Consider the following 22,212-nt stretch of genomic DNA (forward strand, 5'->3'; position numbering starts at 1 on the left):
AGTTCTTTGACTTGTGTCCATTTTCAGTTTTAGACATTGCGGGGGACTCCTGTATCCCCTTTACAGTAAAGGGAGGAATGGGGCCTTCTCCATAAGTGATTCCCCTGCTGAAGGACCAAGACTGCCATTTTTGATGGACACAGATTAGTCTCTGAACCAGGGACAGACAATGGAGAAGGAACAGCATATCCTTCTGCTTTAAGTCATCAGGTTTATTCCACTTTGGGCAAACAAAAGTTATGTCAGTCCATCAATTAGATTTTCAGTTCAGCTATTAGGACTTGGTGAAAACATATTATTTTCAGGCTCTGCCAATATATTGGCTGTCAGTCTTTGTTAATGGAAACTAAGAATGAGGCTTACCTAGATATGTCATAGGTTGGGAGAGATGGAAGCAGAAATAGGTAACTAACATCTCTTTTGGAGACTTCTCTGGGGGTGCAGTGGTTAAGATGGTTAATAAGACTTCTCCTTCCAGTGCCGGTGGTGTGCGTTCAATCTCCAGTCAGAGGAACTGAGATCCCACATGCCTTGGGGTCAAAGAGCCAAAACATAAGACAGAAGCAACATGGCAACAAATTCAATAAAGACTTTAAAAATGGTCCACATCAAAATATCTAAAAAAAAAAATGTTTGAAAACAGAGGCCAAATTTTAATTATGTCAAGAAACTTCGTTTACTGCATAGATAGCCAGACGTGCACTTGCTTTTTTTTTCTTCATTTAAAGAAATGAACTCACTCATTTTTGTTGTATGTTTATGCTCTAAAGGTTTTCCAACAAACCTGGTGCTGACTCATGGCCTCCGTCAGATGATGAAGTCTTAGATTTTGAGACCAAGGTACAGTGCACTCTTGTGAAATCAGTTTCCGTACTCTGAATTTAGCTTCATGTAGTATTTACTCTTAAATTCAGCAATGGTGTCCCTCTCTCTGTTTTATGTTTATAATGGAACGTTCTTCAGAGCAAATTATTTTATAGAAATATGACTGGTGTTTTTTTTGTTCATTTTTAACTTTGGTGAATAATGAAAGTGGGGTGAAGAAAACAATGGGCTGGAAAATAGAGTGACAGGAAAATTGTATTGGAAAAGCTTTCCCACAATGAAGGAACTATGAATTTTGGTCAAGGATAAAGACTGTTACTGTGAATTTTAAACCATAAGAACATGACTTTTGCAATACTCACAGTGCAATACTCAGACAGTCAAGAATCTGCCTACAATGGTGGAGACCTGGGTTCGATCCCTGGGTTGGGAAGATCCCCTGGAGAACAGCTACCCACTCCAGTATTCTGGCTTGGAGAATTCCATGGACCGTAGAGTCCATGGAGTTGCAAAGATTCGGACACAACTCATCGACTTTCCCTTCATAGAAGCAGAGACTTTTAATAACCGTGAGATAAAACTGCAACTCGGGATTTTTTTTTTCTATTGTATTTTTAAAAAGACCTACCCCGTGTCCTGTGTCACATTCTAAGCCTTCAGATTTCAGACCTTTTGTGTTATTGTGATTTAAGTGTTCATCTTAGAGCCCTGTGTCAGTGTAAGCTAGTGGGGTTCAGGAAACAGTTGTGCATCTCCTGGAGCACGTAGCATAGGTCTCGAGTGTAAGAACCGTGTTAATAGTTATTGAATGTGAATAAATGAAGAGACAAACCATATCCTATGTAATGTTACAGGTAATATAGTTCAGTTGTGTTATGTTGAGGAAGGGGGTCCTGCATAACAAGGAAATAAATAAGAAATATGTGAAATGTGAAAGGTTACAGTATTTTTTTCACTGTCCACTGGTTGTGAGATGAGAAATTTAGGTGAAAAATTTTTGACCTTTTTTGCCCCATCTTCTGTTCCATTAAATGTTTCTTTTCAAGCCATACATTCTCCTCAGAATTTTGATTACCAGTTCTTTTTCCCAGTGAATAGTTAGGAATATTTCTTAATCAATTTTTCTCTCTCTCAAGTAATACTTTACAACATTCAGGTAGTGACAGATGACCATGTGTGGCTAATCAAATGACACTTTTTACAGTGGCAATATTCAACTTTAATACGGTAGTATTTATAAGCAAAAGTTTTGGAGTAATACAGATCGCTATATTAGGGATATATTATGAACAAAAGCCTCTGTCTTAAGTATATGTTTTATAGACAAGATATGTTGATATTTTCATAAAATTTGCAGAACAGTATAGATGCGTAATTTATATATTAATAAAAGCATATAAAACAGAGGCTTTGTTCATAGTATATCCTTAAGAATACTGAAGTATTACTGATCTATTGTATATACATTTTATTTGTGCGTGTTTTTCCACAAGCCTTATTATGCTTATTTTATTCCCTTAAGTTTGTAGTTGACTAGGAATGTCTCTCTCTGCTTTCTTTTCCTCCCCCATTTTTTTTTGCTTTTTTTTACTGTTAACCTAATTTTTCCTTGCAGAATACTTTCCTTCAGTGTCTATTCTTTAAGTCCATCTCTCTCTGCCTCTGTTGTGACCATGTTTGATCATGGCTTTCTGTTTAGTGTGTTTGTGGCTTTCATTCATGATCATTTCCCTACAGGTTTACTCTTGCTCTTTCTCCCTTTTTCTTCCAAGGAACTGAATTGAAACAATCATTTGCCTTTAGCTGTTTAACAAACAGAATAGAAGTAGCTTATCCTGTTTGTACTTGTAACCTATCTAAATGAGGTTCTACTAAAATCTAGACTTTCATATTTCCCTTCCCAAGTGATAATTCATGCATGTAGAAGTCATGCAAGCAAATTTCAGAATATAGCGATTAATTTAAATGTCTTAGTTTTTCAGTAGTGCTCTAAACTCCCAGGGATAAATTTTTTTTTTTCTAGAGCATTTTGGTAGAGAAAATAATCTGGTGGGTGTCATAGTATTTGTAGAGCAGTCAGTTGGGGTAAGGAGAGGAACATCTGGGGTTTCTGATGTCATCTGTCATAATGCTTACCCCATGAGAAGGTTCAGTTCAGTCTCTCAGTCGTATCTGACTCTTTGCGACCCCATGAATCGCAGCATGCCAGGCCTCCCTGTCCATCACCAGCTCCTGGAGTTTACTCAAATTCACGTCCATCGAGTCAGTGATGCCATCCAGCCATCTCATCTTCTGTCCTTCCCAGCATCAGGGTCTTTTCCAGTGAGTCAACTCTTCGCATGAGGTAGCCAAAGTATTGGAGTTTCAGCTTCAGCATCAGTCCTTCCGATGAACACCCAGGACTGTTCTCCTTTAGGATGGGCTGGTTGGATCTCCTTGCAGTCCAAGGGACTCTCAAGAGTCTTCTCCAACATCACAGTTCAAAAGCATCAATTTTTCGGTGCTCAGCTTTCTTCACAGTCCACCTCTCACATCCATACATGACCACTGGAGAAACCATAGCCTTGACTTAGATGGACCTTTGTTGGTAAAGTAATGTCTCTGCTTTTATATATGCTATCTAGGTTGGTCATAACTTTCCTTCCAAGGAGTAAGCGTCTTTTCATTTCATGGCTGCAATCAGCATCTGCAGTGATTTTGGAGCCCCCCAAATATAAAGTCTGACACTTTCCACTGTTTCCCTGTCTATTTCCCATGAAGTGATGGGACCAGATGCCATGATCTTAGTTTTCTGAATGTTGAGCTTTAAGCCAATTTTTGCACTCTCCTCTTTCACTTTCATCAAGAGGCATTTTAGTTCCTCCTCACTTTCTGTAAGAAGGGTGGTGTCATCTGCATATCTGAGGTTATTGATATTTCTTCCAGCAATCTTGAGTCCAGCTTGTTCCTCTTCTAGCCCAGCGTTTCTCATGATATACTCTGCATTTAAGTTCAATAAGCAGGGTGACAGTGTACAGTCTTGATGTACTCCTTTTCCTATTTGGAACCAGTCTGTTGTTCCATGTCCAGTTCTAACTGTTGCTTCCTGACCTGTGTATAGGTTTCTCAAGAGGTAGGTCAGGTGGTCTGGTATTCCCATCTCTTTCAGAATATTCCACAGTTTATTGTGATCCACACAGTCAAAGGCTTTGGCATAGTCAATAAAGCAGAAATAGATGTTTTTCTGGAACTCTCTTGCTTTTTCTATGATCCAGCCGATGTTGGCAATTTGATCTCTGGTTCCTCTGCCTTTTCTAAAACCAGCTTGAACATCTGGAAGTTCACCGTTCACGTATTGCTGAAGCCTTGCTTGGAGAATTTTGAGCATTACTTTATTAGTGTGTGAGATGAGTGCAATTGTGCGGTTGTTTGAGCATTCTTTGGGATTGGAATGAAAACTGACCTTTTCCAGTCCTGTGGCCACTGCCGAGTTGTCCAAATTTGCTGGCATATTGAGTGCGGCCCTTTCACAGCATCATCTTTCAGGATTTGAAATAGGTCAAGTGCAATTCCATCACCTCCACTAGCTTTGTTCATAGTGATGCTTTCTAAGGCCCAGTTGACTTCACATTCCAGGATGTCTGGTTCTAAGTGAGAAATCACACCATCGTGATTATCTGGGTCGTGAAGATCTTTTCTGTACATTCCTTCTGTGTATTCTTGCCACCTCTTCTGAATATCTTCTTCTTCTGTTAGGTCCATACCATTTCTGTCCTTTATCGAACCCATCTTTGCATGAAATGTTCCCTTGGTATCTCTAATTTTGTCGAAGAGATCTCTAGTCTTTCCCATTCTGTTGTTTTCCTCTATTTCTTTGCATTGATTGCTGAGGAAGGCTTTCTTATCTCTTCTGGCTATTCTTTGGAACTCTGCATTCAAATAGGACTATCTTTCCTTTTCTCCTTTGCTTTTCGCTTGTCTTCTTTTCACAGCTATTTGTAAGGCCTCCTCAGACAGCCAGTTTTCTTTTTTGCATTTCTTTCCTATGGGGATGGTCTTGATCCCTGCCTCATGTACAACAGTCTGCTATCCATGGTTCATCAGGCTCTCTGTCTATCAGATCTAGTCCCTTAAATCTATTTCTCACTTCCACTGTATATTCATAAGGGATTTGATTTAGGTGATACCTGAGTGGTCTAGTGGTTTTCCCTACTTTCTCCAATTTAAGTCTGAATTTGGCCATAGGAGTTCATGATCTGAGCCACAGTTAGCTGCCGGTCTTGTTTTTGCTGACTGTGTAGAGATTCTCCATCTTTGGCTGCAAAGAATATAATCAGTCTGATTTTGGTATTGACCATCTGGTGATGTCCATGTGTGGAGTCTTCTCTTGTGTTGTTGGAAGAGGGTGTTTGCTATAACCAGTGTGTTCTCTTGGCAAAACTCTATTAGCCTTTGCCCTTCTTCATTCTGTACCTCAAGGCCAAATTTGCCTGTTACTCCAGGTGTCTCTTGACTTCCTACTTTTGGATTCCAATCCCCTATAATGAAATGGACGTCTCTTTTGGGAGTTAGTTCTAAAAGGTCTTGTAGGTCTTCATAGAACCATTCAGCTTCAGCTTTTCAGCATTACTGGTTGGGGCATAGGCTTGGATTACCATGATATTAAATGGTTTGCCTTGGAAACGAACAGAGATCATTCTGTCATTTTTGAGATTGCATCCGAGTCCTGCATTTGGGCCTCTTTTGTTGACCATGATGGCTACTCCATTTCTTCCAAGGGATTCCTGCCCACAGTAGTAGATATAATGGTCATCTGAGTTACATTCACCCATTCCAGTCCATTTTAGTTTGCTGATTCCTAGAATGTCAACATTCACTCTTGCCATCTCCTGTTTGACCACTTCCAATTTGCCTTGATTCATGGACCTAACATTCCAGGTTCCCATGCAGTATTGTTCTTTGCAGCATCGGACCTCGGTTCTATCACCAATCACATCCACAACTGGGTCTTGTTTTGCTTTGGCTCCATCCCTTCATTCTTTCTGGAGTTATTTCTCCACTGATCTCCAGTAACAGATTGGGCACCTATCGACCTGGGGAGTTCCTCTTTCAGTATCCTATCATTTTGCCTTTTCATACTGTTCATGGGGTTCTCAAGGCAAGAATACTGAAGTGGCTTGCCATTCCCATCTCCAGTGGACCACATACTGTCAGACCTCTCCACCATGACCCATCCGTCTTGGGTGGCCCCACACGGCATGGCTCAGTTTCATTGAGTTAAACAATGGTCCTGTGATCAGATTGGCTAGTTTTCTGTGATTATGGTTTCAGTGTGCCTGCAGGTTAGTCAGTGGCCGAACTGGGATCTGAATCCACATCTGAATGACTCCAGAGCCTGTGCTCTTTGTGTTAGATCATATAGTAATGGGGGGTGGGGGATTATAATTGTTTTATTCAAGTTGATACTTGTTATGCTTCAAGCTCTTATTTTCCTCTCCAGCATGTCCCGAAACCAAACTTAGCAAAGCTACTGAAGGCTTTTCTGCAATCCAAGAGAAACGGTAAGTTATTTGAAGACTGTCCTCCTGGTGTTATTCACTGATTTGCAATTACACAGGTTCTCATGTGCTCTCCCCTGTTTTTACTGTATTAGAAGCAGAATGTGGTATTGTGAGATGGGACAGTCCCACCTCCTCTGAGGACAGTAATTCTGATAGTGAAATTGAAGACGTGCTTGAAACCTTTCCCAAACCATCACCTGGAGTCCAGGGCTTCCCTCATCCTGCCTTTCCAAGGCCTGATCCTCTTCCAACACCACTCAAGACTCTAGCAGGCCTTGGTCTTGCACAGGTAAGTTGTGTTGCTTTTAACTCTCGTTTTCCCCTGTACTTTCCCACACACCATTCCCTTGATCCTTATGATGAGCAAAAGGATTCCACCGTGGAAAGGGAAGGCTTCAAAGTCACGATACAAAATGATGTGATAATAAGAGCAATATATCTGCTTGATTCAGATTTATAAATGTTGGCATACTAAGTATGCCATTTAGAAAGAAAAGAATTACAAAGCAATTAGGAAAAACAGCTAGATGAATCTGAAGATGGGGAGGGCGATGAAGGGGAAGAATTCATTTAAGAAGGATAAAATGAATATGAGATGGAATGAAGGTCAAGATGAAACAGATTATTTTACAAACACAACAGAAATGGTGAGGGTGAGTCAGATGAGGTACTCTGTATTATAAATATGAGATGAATTATTTCAAATTCAACGTAGGAGAGAGTGAGGTCGTGAAAACTCAATACTTCGACTCTTCTGAATGACATATAGCTGAGTTATATGAAGAACTGAAAGAAAATTTGATCCTTAGGTTTTTTGGTTGTTGTTTTCGAGGTTGGTGGTTGTTTTTGTTTTTTTTTTCTTTAATTGAAGTGTAGTCATTTACAATACTGTGTTAGTTTCAGGTGTATTATGAATGAAGAGTTTGTGGCCCTTCCGTTTCTTGTGGTTACTAACTTACTGTTTGATACATACTTAATGTACTTAACTAATTTATCTTACTGTTTGGTATAGTCTTGGTGGAGGTTTTGGATCTTTTTGAAAAATAAAGAGGATATAAGTAAGCATTTTATCTTCTCTTTTACTAAACTTATAATTATATAAATGAGATTCTTATACTCTCTTCATGACATAAGAAAATTTTAAACTGCAACAGTCTTAACGAAAAAAATGTAGACTTCCCCCCTCCCCAACCCCACCCCCCCCGCCTCCGGAGAGATTCTGTGATTTATCTTTTCCTAATATCTGTAAGTAATGGGCAATTACACATATTAAATGAATGAAATCACAGTTCATGATTTTTTTCTTATGTAGACTACATGTTATAAAATCATAAGGAAAGAAGAATTACCAACAGTTTGTAAAATTGTCTCAGAAAAGATAATTTTTTTACTTTGTAAAATATCTCTAGTAATATGTATATTCCATTTTAAGAATTTTATTAAACAATAAAATTTTAAGATGTTTTTTCTAAGAAGTTATTTTTAAGCTAACTTTTATTTTTAAGAAGTTTATTTTTTAGAAACTTTATTAGCTTCAGTATTTATAGGCGTTAAATTAGCATGTCAGTTCTTTGTTACACATGTTAAACAAAAATGCAAATTCTTCCATATCTAAAACTCAGTCATTGTGGTTACTTGATTTTTTTCAGCTCATTTGTTCTTTCCTGATGTGAATATTGAATCCTGCTTGATAATCATAGATGTATTTGACAACTTTGAAATCTCCAACTTGGATAATCATAGCTTAAGTACTTTTTTATATCTAGATTGTTCCTTCAATCTTTATCTGCCATCTCAGAAGGCATAGATGGAAAATTAGAGCCGTTAGTGTGCTGTTTACAGGGAAAAAAGAAGAAAACAGTAAAGAATCTGCCTGCAATGCAGGAGACCCAGGTTTGATCCCTGGGTTGGGAAGAGCCCCCGGAGAAAGTGAAAGTGGAAGTCAGGTCTTCTGCATTGTGGGCAGATTCTTTACCAGCTGAGCCACAAGGGAAGCCCAAGAATACTGGAGTGGGTAGCCTATCCCTTCTCCAGAGGATCTTCCCGACCCAGGGATCAAACCAGAATCTCCTGTACCGCAGGCAGATACTTTACCAACGGAGCTATCAGGGAAGCCCTATCCCCTGGAGAAGGAAATGGCAACCCACTCCAGTGTTCTTTCCCAGAGAATCCCATGGACAGAAGAGCCTGGTGGGCTTCAGTCTATGGGGCACAGAGGCAGACATGAGTGGGCGGCTCACACTTGGTCTCTGTTAGGTCAAACAAACAAGCAGTGTTTTTGCTGCCAAGGTTCTCTTTAAAGCTCTTAGTGTCCTGTGAATTTGATTGGGGTTCACGCCATTGGAAAAGTTACCCTCCAAAATGTTTTCTCAAGGAAGCCCTGCACCTTGGGCTTCCTGTGAAACTTTGCAGGATGACACTTTTAGCATTCTTTTCCTCTTAAGATCCTTTAAGGAATCTGAGGCACCACCTTAAGTCTTTCCAGGGTCTTACACTTACAGTCTACAGGTTTTACCTTTAGACCATGTTTTCCTGGCAGCACCCGAGATTTGATCTTAGCCCAGAAGCCATTTCTGTCCTTTAGCATCCTGTGACAATTGGACATGTGGAGATAGATGCTGTAAAGGGGATACAGATATTGAACCCAGTGAGTCTTGGTTCCTTTATATTTAATAGCACTTTTAAATTTTTCTGATAGCTTATCCCTCTCATTGATTTACTTTCAGCTGCTTTAGAGCAAGAGTCTCCACCTCCCATGTTTCAGTGTCCGTTTCTTCTCTTGCCTAGAAGCCATCATCGGCAGCATCTTCAAGGACCATCAGGCTTCTGTGTACAATGTGATGAAGCCCATTACGTTTTCATTTCTTTCTCTGCATCCATTCAAGTGCAACCTACCTCCAGGTTCAAAGGCATTCTCACATGTTTCAGCTCTTTTTTAACAGCAGTACCTCATTTGGGGGCATCACCGACTCGATGGACACGAGTTGTGCAAGTTCTGGGAGTTGATGGTGGCCAGGGAAGCCTGGCGTGCTGCAGTCCATGGGGTCACAAAGAGTCAGACGTGACTGAGCAACTGAACTGAACTGAACCCCATGTTTAATATCAGTGTCTGTGCCAGTTATTTATTGGTAACAAACTGCATTAGAAACCACCTCAAAGCCCAGTGACTCAGAACAGCGTTTCCTTTGTTCACAAGTCTGCGCTGGCGCAAGGCTCAGTGAGTGAGCCCCGCTCATTTCTTCTCCAGTTGCATCAGCCGGGATGTCGTGAAGGTGGGGACCAGAGTCATCTGAAGACTTCCCCGTGCGCACGTCTGGTGTTGGAGCTGGCTTTTGGAGGGGCCATTAGGTGGGGGCGGTCAGTGGGGACACTGACATGTGCTCTGTGTGTGGGCTGTGCTTCTTCACAGCATGTTGACTGAGTCTGTAAGAGTTGGCTTCCCCACAGAGCAACATTCAGAAGCTATTTAGCTTTAAAACTCACACAGCAGTTTCCCCAGACTCTGTCCAGGAGGAATCAGTTACTAGGACTAACACATACTTAAGGAGAGGGAATTTCATGAGAAAAGTGTCAAAGAATTTGGAGACATGTTTGAAAACCACGAGCTCCAATCACGTCGACTTACCAAGTAATCATTCTGTCTAAAGGAAAGTTCTTTCCAATTCAGTGTCACTGATATTCCAGTAAATATTTTTTCTTTCTTTTGTTTGGTATGTCTCTTATTCTGTGGAAAGTAAGAAAGGGTTACAAGAATGAGGCATTTTTTTGTTGTTCAGAAAAATGTATGGATCATCTCACTAAACTCTTAGGAGATGGGATTTCTTTAACCTTTCTTTAACCTTGTGAATCATTTCTCTTTGGAATGCAGTTCAAATTAGCAAAAACTGTTTGTAGTTCAGGAAAAGGCTTATTGGATTAGAATCCACATTTACAAGATTTAACCATTAGAGTCTTATTTTCACAATCTTCTTTTGGGAGACATTTACTAACTCGGCCCTAGATAACTCAATACAGGATACCTCAAACTTCTTTAAAAACCATGGGATAAGATGGGAGAAAGGGGTAAGAGACATTCTACTAGGAGGTGGCTTGCAGTCATTCTACAGAGGAAAGATAGAAAAGTATTACTGTAGAACAATAAAAGAGTGTAAAATCAAGTGCAAATGTTGTGAGACTAAGATGATAGTGAAGAGTATATTTTGTGACTCTTGGTGGTTTGAACTTCTTTCTTGATTCTCTGAGTTATTCCAGGCCCTACATTCTCCAATACAGATACCATGGTATATATTTGATCCTCGGTTTGAGCGAGGCTGTGCTCAGTCCACTTTCCTCAGAACTAAATGGTGTTGTTTTATTCTTGCAGACTGATCATCTTCCAGCAGAGCTGGGAGCTGCGTGTTCACAGTGTCTGCACCTGGATGCAACATATCAAGTTCTTCAACGGGAGTTGTTATCAATGAAAGGATGGCAAAGGAAGTGTGAGAAACTAGAGAAAGAGAACAAGAAGTTGGAGCAAGAAGTAGTGAAACTCAAAAGTCCTATGGAACTGAAGATGATAGAACACCCTCAAGTTGAGCAGTATAAACGGGAGATTGAAGAAAGAGTGAGACAGGACCTCGTAGAGAAATGGAAAGAAGTCAACCTATTTTTGCAGGTTAATTTGTTGATCTGTCATGTGCTTGAATTCACCTCAGTGTAAATTACATTTTGGATGGGTACAGCTTATGTGTTTCCTCTGCTTCCCTTAGAGCAGTGTGTCCTGTAGATTTCTGGAAGGAGGGGCACACTTGTTTCTCCTTGTAAATATTTCAGTTTCCATCACAGTTATCACTAAATTGATCTTTCAGAATGCTTCTCACTAGAGAATCCTTTTACTTATAAGACCAATTGGTATACACAAGACTATGAGGGGGGAAAACAAATATGTGGTTTAAAACTGGTACCATCCTCTTGAATTATTCTTGTCTTGTTCAGTTTCTAAATTTTCACTTCATCCTCTTAGTCTTTGAATCATCTGGTTCCTTAAGTACTACTATAACATTGATTCCACGTTTATTTTATAATTCAGATTTAATTCATGTCACATTGATGATGATTATTTTAAAGTTCCTCTTTTCTTATTTTCACATTTAAAATCACTCTCTAAATTCCTGACTCAAAACTAAATGGAACAAATATCATTATTCAGGTTATTATCATTTAAAAAATGTATCTTTTTAAATTTGACTTAGACACGAGCAGCATGTCAAGAAATCTCAGAGCAGTTCCAAGAGGGGCATATTGCTTCCGTAAGAAGTCAGATGGAACTCAGAATTAAAGACTTGGAATCTGAACTATCCAGGACGGAAACTTTACAAGATTATAAGAAAGCAGAGATGGAAAAATATAAGAAACTCTACTTAGAGGAACTAAAAGTTAGAAAGTCATTGGAAAAGAAACTAGACATGTAAGTCAAAACACAGAATCACAGAAGATAAATTTAGTCCATTAATTTGTCTCTGAAGCCTAGTTTTTATAGAGCCAGGTTCCTGAGATTAGTAGGAAGTGAAGCTAGCTAGTCAGTCACTGCTAGAGGGCATCCTAAGAAAAATGAGTTATAAGATATCCTTGTAAGTTTTCCTACACTAAGTAAAAGCATGCTTGTGAAATCAGGGAAGATTCACACAGGGGTGAAAGGCAGGGTAATTCCCAGAGTGGCTGACGCTGGCATGGTGACCTGAGTGAGGGTTTGTATGGAGGCTGGAAAGGGCAGATCCCACCTGCAGCCGAGTCCAGGCTTCCCCGCCTCTGAAAGCAGAGCACTCCTAGGACACCTTTCACAAGCCCAGAGAGCACAGCAAAGGAGCAGGGACCCGAGGATGCATTCCGCTAGTCGATGCCCAAAATAAGCACACACAAGGGAAGCCCAGGTGCTCCCAGAGAGGGTTCAGGGCTGTGGGACTTGATGCTGGGGTGTGGGGTGTGGCTTCCGGGGAAGGAGGTCGCTGGGACCGGTCTCCCTGCTTGGGGAGCGCGATGCCTCTCATTGTAAAAACATACACTGAACGCTGTTTTGACTTTTTGCCTTTTGAAATGAAACCAAAAATTCTCTTCAGATTTTTTTCTTTGTTTTGATTATGAGATACAGGTGCTGATGTAGGCCCTTCGTAGAAATGAAGTAACATAAAATGAACTTTGGAAAAGCAGAGCATACTTGTCATTGTTCCTGGGGCTGTTTTAGCCCTTTTGTCACCCATTGCCCTCAAGGTTGTGGCTCTAGGTGATTCCTCAGAGCCAAGTGCTTAATTTCTCCACGGTCATGAGTGGAAGGTATATATAAGAATGGTGAAAGGAAACGCTTGAAAATGGATTTGTGGGATGGCGTGTTTCTTCATCCCTGTTCCCTGGGGGCAGGCGTGTCCCAGAGGCGGCAGGTGTCACTGTGAGCCCGCCTCCCTTTCTCTCTGACGCCCTTTCTCTCCTCTCCCAGCTGTGACTTGTTACCTGAGGAGCCCAGACACACGTGAGCTTCTTTAGAACAAGGTCAGAGCTGTCACTGTTTACAGCAGGTCTGCTCTCTGCTACCAGTGCTCACACAGGGTGATGGGGATTCCATTTATGTGCGGCAACTTACAAAATGCAAGTCACACAGGGAAACATGAATGAAATTGGTGTTTTCCATCTTCCCCAGGAATAATGAGAGGCTGGCAGAGATGAGCACCGAACTTGAGGTGGAGAAACAGCAGAAGAAATCTTACTCAGCACTCTCAGCAGCAGGTCAGTCCTGGAGCCCTCTTCTGTTGGAAATTTCAATCCTACCTCAGGGTTCAATGCAAATCTTATTTCAGGAGCGAACGTAGGGTTTTCTACCTGAATTCCACGCCGTTCAAATGGCAGCGTGGAGACTTTCTTGACCAAGGTTAGTTCTGTTCTATTTTTTTCACTGGGTTTCAGATTTCTGATATAAATGATCCTTATTTTTAATTTGGTGAACTTCTGAGTTGTTTTTTTGATTTATGTGTACTAAGTAAAACCGTAATCAACTGTGATAATCAAGGAGACATTTAATGATTTTTTTGTGCTAGATCTCTTGTTTATAAGAGATACTTTTTAAATTCTTAAATTTGTTTAAAACCTGCATTGAAATTCTACTTTAGAAATGAAATCTTACTGTCTAGTAACCGAAAGTGTACTTTCAGATGTTTGATTAACTTTTTAATTGATTTCACTTTGGCAGTGGTTCATAATCATTTCCAGGCTCTGTTGCTCCCACCACAGTTTTTCTACCCCTAACCATAAGTGACTGACTGGCATCTAAACACTAATGACATATGGATGTGTTTCATTTGAAGAAATCCTAGATAAGTCATTTTTATGAATTAAACAAACTTGTAATAATCAAAAGATTAATTTTGGGTTTTAGGTTAACATTTTTTGTTACTTTCTTATACGAGAGTACATCTTTAATTGCTATTTTACTGACAGAATTTTGATTTAAATTTCTAAAACATATCTTGCTGAGCAGTTGTAGAATGTTTCTAAGTTTGTAGTTAAATCAAATATTTAAAACTTGTAAATGAAGCTCACTTTTGTCTCTGTCGTGACTTCACCTGGATGAATGATGACTGAGATAGCAATGAAGGGGAGTCTTTAAACTGCAGCTAGTTTTCATTGTGTAATCATTGTGATTAAAATATCCATTTCAGTCAGTGCACACGAGTTTATGGTTTTTGATGGTGTTTCCATGATGTTGATGATGCAGAGAAAAGCAGCCCTTGTTAAATGCAATCTCAACGTGTTTTCTCATTTGGCTTCTTGCCATCACAGAAGAGCAATCCAAGGTTTCTTCGACAGCACTGGGGCTACGTTGGGTCGTAGTACTTGGGAGCTATGAACCTGGAGGGCGTGCTTTAGCTGCGCAGTCACAGTGGGCCTCCAAACACTTCATCCCCAGTCAGAGACCTGCCCACGCAGACACAGGCCTAAGAGGAGGAAGCAAAGGCTTGACCCCCGTCCCAGGGGTGGGCTGCCTACCGCAGACCCAAGGTCACGGTGCTGTGGGCACATACATCTTTTCAAAGAAGAGATTGGGAACCAAGCAAGCACTTCTTAGTTCCTTCTCCCAAACTCACCCGTTAGGTAAATCTTGCTTCTCCTGAGGAGGGTGGCGGATGCTCCCCTTGAAACTTCAGGCTGAGGAAATGAAGTTCAGCTGCAACTTCTGACCGGATTTAGATGATAGTTGAGATTACACTCATGCTTTTTGTATATACCCACTAATGATGAGAGCCTGGATAGAAGTATGCTAAACAGTAAAGAGAGATCTGTTGCGTGTTTTAAATTTTGTCCTCAGTAACCCAAAATGTGGATAATTCATTGCTGAGTCATTTTAGCAAGCCAGGTTCTATCTAGAGGAAGTGAACATCCTTTTAAGGTTGAATCTCTTCACTTTTGGCCCTCTTGATTCAGCTAAAGATTCTCTCCTTCAAGTTCCCTGTCCTCTGTTTAAAAAATATGTATGCTTTCTAAATTACCTGTATCTACTGCCACAAATAGGATTTGATATTGATTTATTCTTGTTCATGCATTTAAAACACATAATTTACTTCAAAAGTCATGTCACACCACAAGCATTATTCAACTGTATAACAAGGTTTTACATGTTCATTTTGTCTATGCTATATTTAAAAATCTATGTGTTTTTTCTTAATCTAAGAACATAGCTGGCCTAGGACTCTGGACTCAGTCAGAAGGACATGGCCTTTGTTACTTCTTTTGTAGAATTAGGAACTTTGACTAAATCAATGACTCTCATACCTTACAAAAAGATTCTTTTTTTCCCAAAGAAAGGAACCTTTCTTTTAAAAAAGAAAACTCCTGCAGGGAACCGTGTTACATAAACGGAGACAAGCATAGAGCCTTGTAGCTGAAGAGCGGCCAGAGGCCCTGCAGCTGTGACTTCTCTGTTCCTCAACCCTGCAGTGACCCCTGTGGGACCTTCCCCGTCTATGGGACATAGTTCGAAAACTAACACTTACGAGAGAATCCCTCTCGCTAAATATCTTCAGAATTGAAACTTGCTGGTACACTGTTTCCTGTGTGTAAATTTTCTCAACTTTCTATCTTTTCGTTAAATGGAAAACTTTAAAGAAAACCACAGATGTGCTCTCGTTCTTAATATTTGACTTTAGACTACTTCCTCCATTTGAACACAATCCTCAACCTAGAAATCAAAATAAAGGTCTCAGTACATATGTAGGGCAGGAGCTGTTAGGGGAGAATATAGGAATCTTCTGGGTCGTTCCTAGGATTATGGGTCATTCCCTCATTCTTTCACATTATGTGTACTCGACAGACTGATACTTATTGTACTTTTTATCAGTTAATCTAAATAGCATTCCATAAATATGCTCTGTTATCTATAAGGAGAATAAGTAGGAATTCATGTTCTTTTATTTATGTAACTTTTTTTTCTACTGACGTAATCTTGAGGTTAGGTCTAGTGTCTAAAAGTATTATTTAAAAGTCACATTTAGTAAGTTTGATGTCATTCCTATGATAGTATCTCTTGTTCATCTTAAACATAAATAATATTTGACTTATTTCAGATGTGGCGGGAGCTGGACAGGAGTATAACTAGAGAACTAAGGAAAGGTATGTTGCCAAAATGTACGAATTAAATTTGGACATTGATTTCTGAAATACACCGAAGGCAGTAAATGGGATCTCTTTCCATTGTTTGGATAGTAGACACCATGTTGAATATTTTTCCTTACACATAGCTAATGAGAAATGTGAACGCATGAGTGGTCATAGTGAAAAATATCCTTCTTCCTCATTGATTGATCATGTTCCATAGCTTGAAAAATAATCTCTAAAGGTCTATGTATTTCTTTTACTTCTCGCTATTTCCTTCTTCTACTGCCTCCATCCCTGTGGAACTGTCTGCCTGCACCTGACACTATTCTCAGGAGATGTGGCATTCACCCGCTTCTCAGGCGCTGGTGGCGGTTAAGGCTGGGAAACCCAGACTCAACAGTCACGGGTGTGAAGCTGTCACTCGGTGGGTGACTAAAATTTCTCTGTCACTGACTTTGTCACCAGTTTATCTTTCACCCTCAGGAAAAGCTCCAAACACGCACACCAGTTTGGGTCCTGCCAAAGTAGGCGGCCTTATCTCCTTACCGCCCTCCTCTGCCCTCAGCTCTGCATCTAACCAGCCAGACTGTAGGATCCCACAGCCGCGCGTCCTCACCTGCGGGCTTTGTACGTGCTCCTCCCCTCCGTCTCCTGTACTTTTTCCTGTCCTCCAGGTATCTGCTTCCATAGCACCTCCACCAGAAAGCTGGCAGTACTGACAGGAAGCTGGCTGTCCCTTCTGAGTGTCCCTGTGCCGTCTTTTGTATCTGTCTTAGAGTTTATGAGTCTGTGTGGAAGCTGCCCGTTCACCTGTTTCCCACTCTAGAGCGTGTCGTTTTCCGGGTGCACTGGGGCACCTCCATCTTGTACTTCCAGTGCTTGTCCCAGCACCTCTGCGCATAGTTACTGAGCAAATAAATGAAGCATGAGGAAGCCAGAGGCTCTGGTCATCAGCCACACGTGCACCATGGGCAGATTATGTAATTGTAATCTTGTTTTTTGTGTTGTGTCATCTATAGATATATTTCATTTTTCGGAACACTTGGAAAGGTCTCAGGTTTTGTTTTTTTTTTTTTCTTTTCTCTTAACTAATACTTAGTTAACTCAAGTATTTTAGGTGAAGAATACAATTCTTTCCTTTTCTTTCCAGTTGATGCTGAATTTGCATCTAATTACAGTGTCTCCTTGAGGATCTACAGATGGGTCAAATGTATATGAGGACCTATTTTTGAAAACATCACAAGAATATGTACAGACTTTGAAGAAAAAAGATATGACTTGAACAATAAATAGTAAAAGTTTCCCTACAGGACTGTTTACCTGACATTTTCATTGTTTCCCATTAAACATGATGAGAAATTCTTTATTAAAGGAAAATATTTTCATATTATATGTGTATGATAAAAATGTATATGGTATTTTAAGCGATGTTTCTCTGCATCTAACTTAGCAGTTTTAAAAACCAGCACAGTTGAGTTTTCCATATTCAAAGTGATGCTGTTAGTCACTCAGTCATGTCGACTCTTTGTGATCCCATGGAGAAGCCCGCCAGGCTCCTCTGTCCATGGAATTCTCTCGGCAAGAATACTGGAGCAGGGAGCCATTCCCTTCTCCAGGGGATCTTCCAGTCCCAGGGATCAAACCCAGGTCACCTGAATTGCAAGTGCATTCTTTACCATTTGAACGGCCCTTTATGAACTCAAACTGAGCCCTAATATCAGCTGTTTAAACAGCACCCAAACAACCAGACTTGTCATTAATATTTAGTGGTGTTGATTGATAGCTTTTTTGTATTTTCCAGTTTTTATCACTATATATAGACCTAAAGATTTAGATATTGCTGTTATGGTTACCATCAATGTTTTGAGGTATTACAACTGTTAATAGTGGCATAAAACTTACTATATTTAACTTTAAACATGGATTCATAAGTCTTTCCTCATGGAGAAATAAGATTTGCCTTAGTTTTTGCCTTTGCAATGAATTAACTTTTTAAAAAAATTTTTATTTTTAATTAGAGGATAATTACTTTACAATATTGTGATGGTTTCTGCCATACCTTGACTTGAATTGGCCATAGGAATGCATATGTCCCCTCCCTCTTGACCCTCCCTCCCACCTCCCTCCCCGTTCCACCCCTCTAGGTTGTCACAAAGTACCAGCTTTGGGTTCCCTGCATCATACAGCAAATTCCAAAAAGACACATGTATCCCAGTGCTCACTGCAGCACTATTTATAATAGCTAGGACATGGAAGTAACCTAGATGTCCATTAACAGATGAATGGATAGGAAGCTGTATATTATTCAGCTATAAAAAGGAATGCATTTGAATTGGTTTTAATTGACTTTAATTTACTTTTGGAAACAGTGTTAAAATGAGAGAAAAGTTCCAAGCGCCAGACAGACATTTTCACAAAATTCCCCTATCTCCCATATATCCTAAAGTACCATTTATATTTCTCAAATGTTTTTTGTTATAAGTGCCCCTCCTTCCCCAAGTCACCTGTTTTTCAGAAGATGCCTTTTTGTCCTACTCCCTGTCATTTTTTTTTTTTTTCCATTTATTTTTATTAGTTGGAGGCTAATTACTTCACAACATTGCAGTGGGTTTTGTCATACATTGATATGAATCAGCCATGGAGTTACATGTATTCCCCATCCCGATCCCCCCTCCCGCCTCCCACTCCACCCAATTCCTCTGGGTCTTCCCAGTGCACCAGGCCCGAGCACTTGTCTCATGCATCCCACCTGGGCTGGTGATCTGTTTTACCATAGATAATATTCATGCTGTTCTCTCGAAACATCCCACCCTCGCCTTCTCCCACAGAATCCAAAAGTCTGTTCTGTACATCTGTGTCTCTTTTTCGGTTTTGCATATAGGGTTATCATTACCATCTTTCTAAATTCCATATATATGTGTTAGTATGCTGTAATGATCTTTATCTTTCTGGCTTACTTCACTCTGTATAATGGGCTCCAGTTTCATCCATCTCATTAGAACTGATTCAAATGAATTCTTTTTAATGGCTGAGTAATATTCCATGGTGTATATGTACCACAGCTTCCTTATCCATTCGTCTGCTGATGGGCATCTAGGTTGCTTCCATGTCCTGGCTATTATAAACAGTGCTGCGATAAACACTGGGGTGCACGTGTCTCTTTCAGAGCTGGTTTCCTCAGTGTGTATGCCCAGAAGTGGGATTGCTGGGTCATATGGCAGTGCTATTTCCAGTTTTTTAAGAAATCTCCACACTGTTTTCCATAGCGGCTGTACTAGTTTGCATTCCCACCAACAGTGTAAGAGGGTTCCCTTTTCTCCACACCCTCTCCAGCATTTATTGCTTGTAGACCTTTTGGATAGCAGCCATCCTGACTGGAGTGTAATGGTACCTCATTGTGGTTTTGATTTGCATTTCTCTGATAATGAGTGATGTGGAGCATCTTTTCATGTGTTTGTTAGCCGTCTGTATGTCGTCTTCGGAGAAATGTCTGCTTAGTTCTTTGGCCCATTTTTTGATTGGGTCATTTATTTTTCTGGAATTGAGCTTCAGGAGTTGCTTGTATATTTTTGAGATTAATCCTTTGTCTGTTGCTTCATTTGCTATTATTTTCTCCCAATCTGAGGGCTGTCTTTTCACCTTACTTATAGTTTCCTTTGTTCCCTGTCATTTATTAAGTAGTATATCAACTCCCAGTTGTATATCAACTCCCTTCAAGTCACATTTCTTTGTGAACCTCTGCATGTTGTTGTTATAGTTCCGTTGCTCAGTCATGTCCATCTCTTTGCAACCCCATGGACTGCAACATGCCAGGGTTTCCTGTCCTTCACCATCTCCCGGAGTTTGCTCAAACTCACTGTCCATTTAGTCGAAGATGCCATATAACTATCTCATCCTCTGTCGCCCCCTTCTCCTCTGGCCGCAATCTTTCGCAGCATCAGGGCCTTTTCCTGTAAGTCAGCTCTTCCCATTAAGTGGCCAAAATTTGGAGCTTCAGCATCAGTCCTTCCAATGAATATTCAGGGTTGATTTCTTTTAGGATTGACTGGTTCATTCTCCTTGCAGTCCAAGGGACTCTCAAGAGTCTTCTCCAGCACCACAGTTTGAAAGCACCAATTCTTTAGCACTCAGCCTTGTTTATGGTCCAACTCTCACATGTGTACATCATTCCTGGAAAGCTATGTAAATGTTTTTTCTCATGGTTATCTGCTTTTGTCAATTTAACTGGCAGACTCCCAATAGCTGAACCTCAGAGGGTGGAGAAAGTTTTTCCCTCCCCAACAATTCCAAGAGCTGACATGTTAATAATGCTCACTTAATCCTTGATCCCCTTGTCTTTCTGTCCTCTCAGATATCTGACTTGGGAGAACTCCAGTTTCATATGAGACTGATGATCCTTCTCCCCTGTTACCCTCTCCAAGGGTCTCCGTGCAGGGATCCTGCTGCTAAGTCGCTTCAGTCGTGTCCGACTCTGTGCGACTCCATAGATGGCAGCCCACCAGGCTCTCCCGTCCCTGGGATTCTCCAGGCAAGAACACTGGAGTGGGTTGCCATTTCCTTCTCCAATGCATGAACGTGAAAAGTGAAAGTGAGGTCGCTTAGTTGTGTCCGACTCTTAGCGACCCCATGGACTGAAGCCTACCAGGCACCTCCATCCATGAGATTTTCCAGGCAAGAGTACTGGAGTCAGTTGCCATTGCCTTCTCCGAGTGATCCTGCTACTTTTATTTAATTTGTATCTTCTGATGATTTCAAATCTCCTTTCTATAAACTTCTCACCCTGGTCTTCCCCTCTCACTTGTACCAGACAATCTTAGGTCCCAGAACAAACTTCTCGAAAGGTTTGCCTGTATCTCTAGCAACTCTAGACTGTCTTCCCTCTCTTTCCCTCAAAACTGCTCCCAAGTCACTGATGATTTCCGCGTCACTGAATCAAAGCCACACCTTTCCAGTCCTTGTGTGTCTGAATTTCTCCTTCCTCTTGGCGTTCACTGTCACTCACCTCTTTGAGACACTCTTGCTTTTGGCTGGGCTCTCAGTATTCGTTCCTTTTATCCTGAAGGCACGGACAGGTTATTGCAATCAGAGACATAGTCCTTATTAAATATCTCACGGTAAACATACAGGTGTTGCCCCCTCGCTCAGGACCGCACCTGGGGCCGTGTGTTGAGAGCAGGTCAGTTGTTCCACACCAGCAGGTGCAGGACGGTAGGAAACTTTGTCTCTGCTGCTTGAGAAGGGCTTTCTCCTCTCCTGGGAAGGATCTCCTCCTTACTCTGGCATTTGATATGTAAGTAAAGCTGGTACCCACCCCAAAAGGGTCCTTCTGCCCAATGTTTCTCCGCCAATGGAGTGAGTTGTGTTGAGAAGCAAAGGAAATGAGAAGTGGAGCACCCACTGTACAGTCCACGCTCTCCAATAGGCCATGGGTGGGGCTGCTCCATAGGGCTCTCACCAGCGGGGGATTAGGTAGAGTTGGCGGGGTTCTGGGGAGCAGAGACAGGCACAGCTGCTCCAGGTAATGGGGCTCACAGGGCTCATTGCCATCTTGCATTAAGGTGTCCAGAGCAGCATCTCTGCACACAGCCCCCCACCCCAAGCAGGAGCATCGGCCAAGCTGGTTCACACCAGGAACTGGGGTTTGAAGAGCCGGAAGCAAGGCCTCTGCAGGAAACACCCAGTGAGCAAGAGAAATCAGACTAAGCACAAGGGAAAGGAGGTTAATATTTTTATTCCTAATATTGTTTTTTGGTTTGTTTGTTTTTTTAACCTGGTAACTGTTTATGGGCTTTGCTGGTAACAAAATCTCTCCAGGAGCCTGATCTGGAGTCTCCAAGGTTCTGGGCCTCATCCCTTCTTGAAATATAAATTCTTGGGGAGACGGAGCACCTTCGGGGGACCTACTCTGGGCTGTAGGTCTCCCCTGCTCCTTGGGGAGATGAGACTATGAATTCTTTCAGGTTGGAGCTATTAACTAGATGAATGGCTGCAGATGTCTGCACTGAAGAGTCTCAGAAGATCTGGGCTTTTTACAAAACCGCTGAGAAATCCCAGGGAAGTTTATTTCCCCACAATTTCCCCCGTTGTTCCTAGAAGAGTTCTAGGCCCAACAGCAGCCACTGTAACCAGTGCAAGGAAACTTGAAGTTGATGGGCACCAAATCCTTTTGGCTTGTCTTGGGCAACATTTAATCAGCAAGACCCGGACTGAGCAAAAGAAATTGGTCTCA

At 41.1% G+C, this 22,212-nt stretch overlaps 2 protein-coding genes across 13 annotated transcripts in view; one reads left to right on the forward strand and one right to left on the reverse strand.

Moving 5' to 3' along the window:
* LOC122447860 (ankyrin repeat domain-containing protein 26-like) overlaps window positions 1-22,212 on the reverse strand; it is a 578,892-nt gene that overhangs the window by 437,633 nt on the left and 119,047 nt on the right. The window lies entirely within an intron of this gene.
* The window catches only part of LOC122447862 (ankyrin repeat domain-containing protein 26-like), a 378,001-nt gene that overhangs the window by 338,490 nt on the left and 17,299 nt on the right, over window positions 1-22,212 (forward strand). Inside the window, exons 8-15 of one of the 8 annotated variants that reach the window (XM_043478576.1) lie at window positions 771-840; window positions 6,305-6,365; window positions 6,458-6,654; window positions 10,729-11,019; window positions 11,597-11,811; window positions 13,036-13,121; window positions 15,953-15,998; window positions 17,134-17,373. In XM_043478576.1, the coding sequence (XP_043334511.1) occupies window positions 771-840; window positions 6,305-6,365; window positions 6,458-6,654; window positions 10,729-11,019; window positions 11,597-11,811; window positions 13,036-13,121; window positions 15,953-15,984 (952 nt within the window). In that variant the 3' untranslated portion in view covers window positions 15,985-15,998; window positions 17,134-17,373. Of the gene's footprint in view, window positions 1-770; window positions 841-6,304; window positions 6,366-6,457; window positions 6,655-10,728; window positions 11,020-11,596; window positions 11,812-13,035; window positions 14,489-15,952; window positions 15,999-17,133; window positions 17,374-22,212 lie in introns of those variants that run through there. The other 7 variants (XM_043478578.1, XR_006271434.1, XM_043478577.1 and 4 more) reach the window with 7 other exon arrangements.

Source organism: Cervus canadensis, chromosome 10 (assembly GCF_019320065.1).
Source record: "Cervus canadensis isolate Bull #8, Minnesota chromosome 10, ASM1932006v1, whole genome shotgun sequence".
Lineage (NCBI taxonomy): Eukaryota > Metazoa > Chordata > Mammalia > Artiodactyla > Cervidae > Cervus > Cervus canadensis.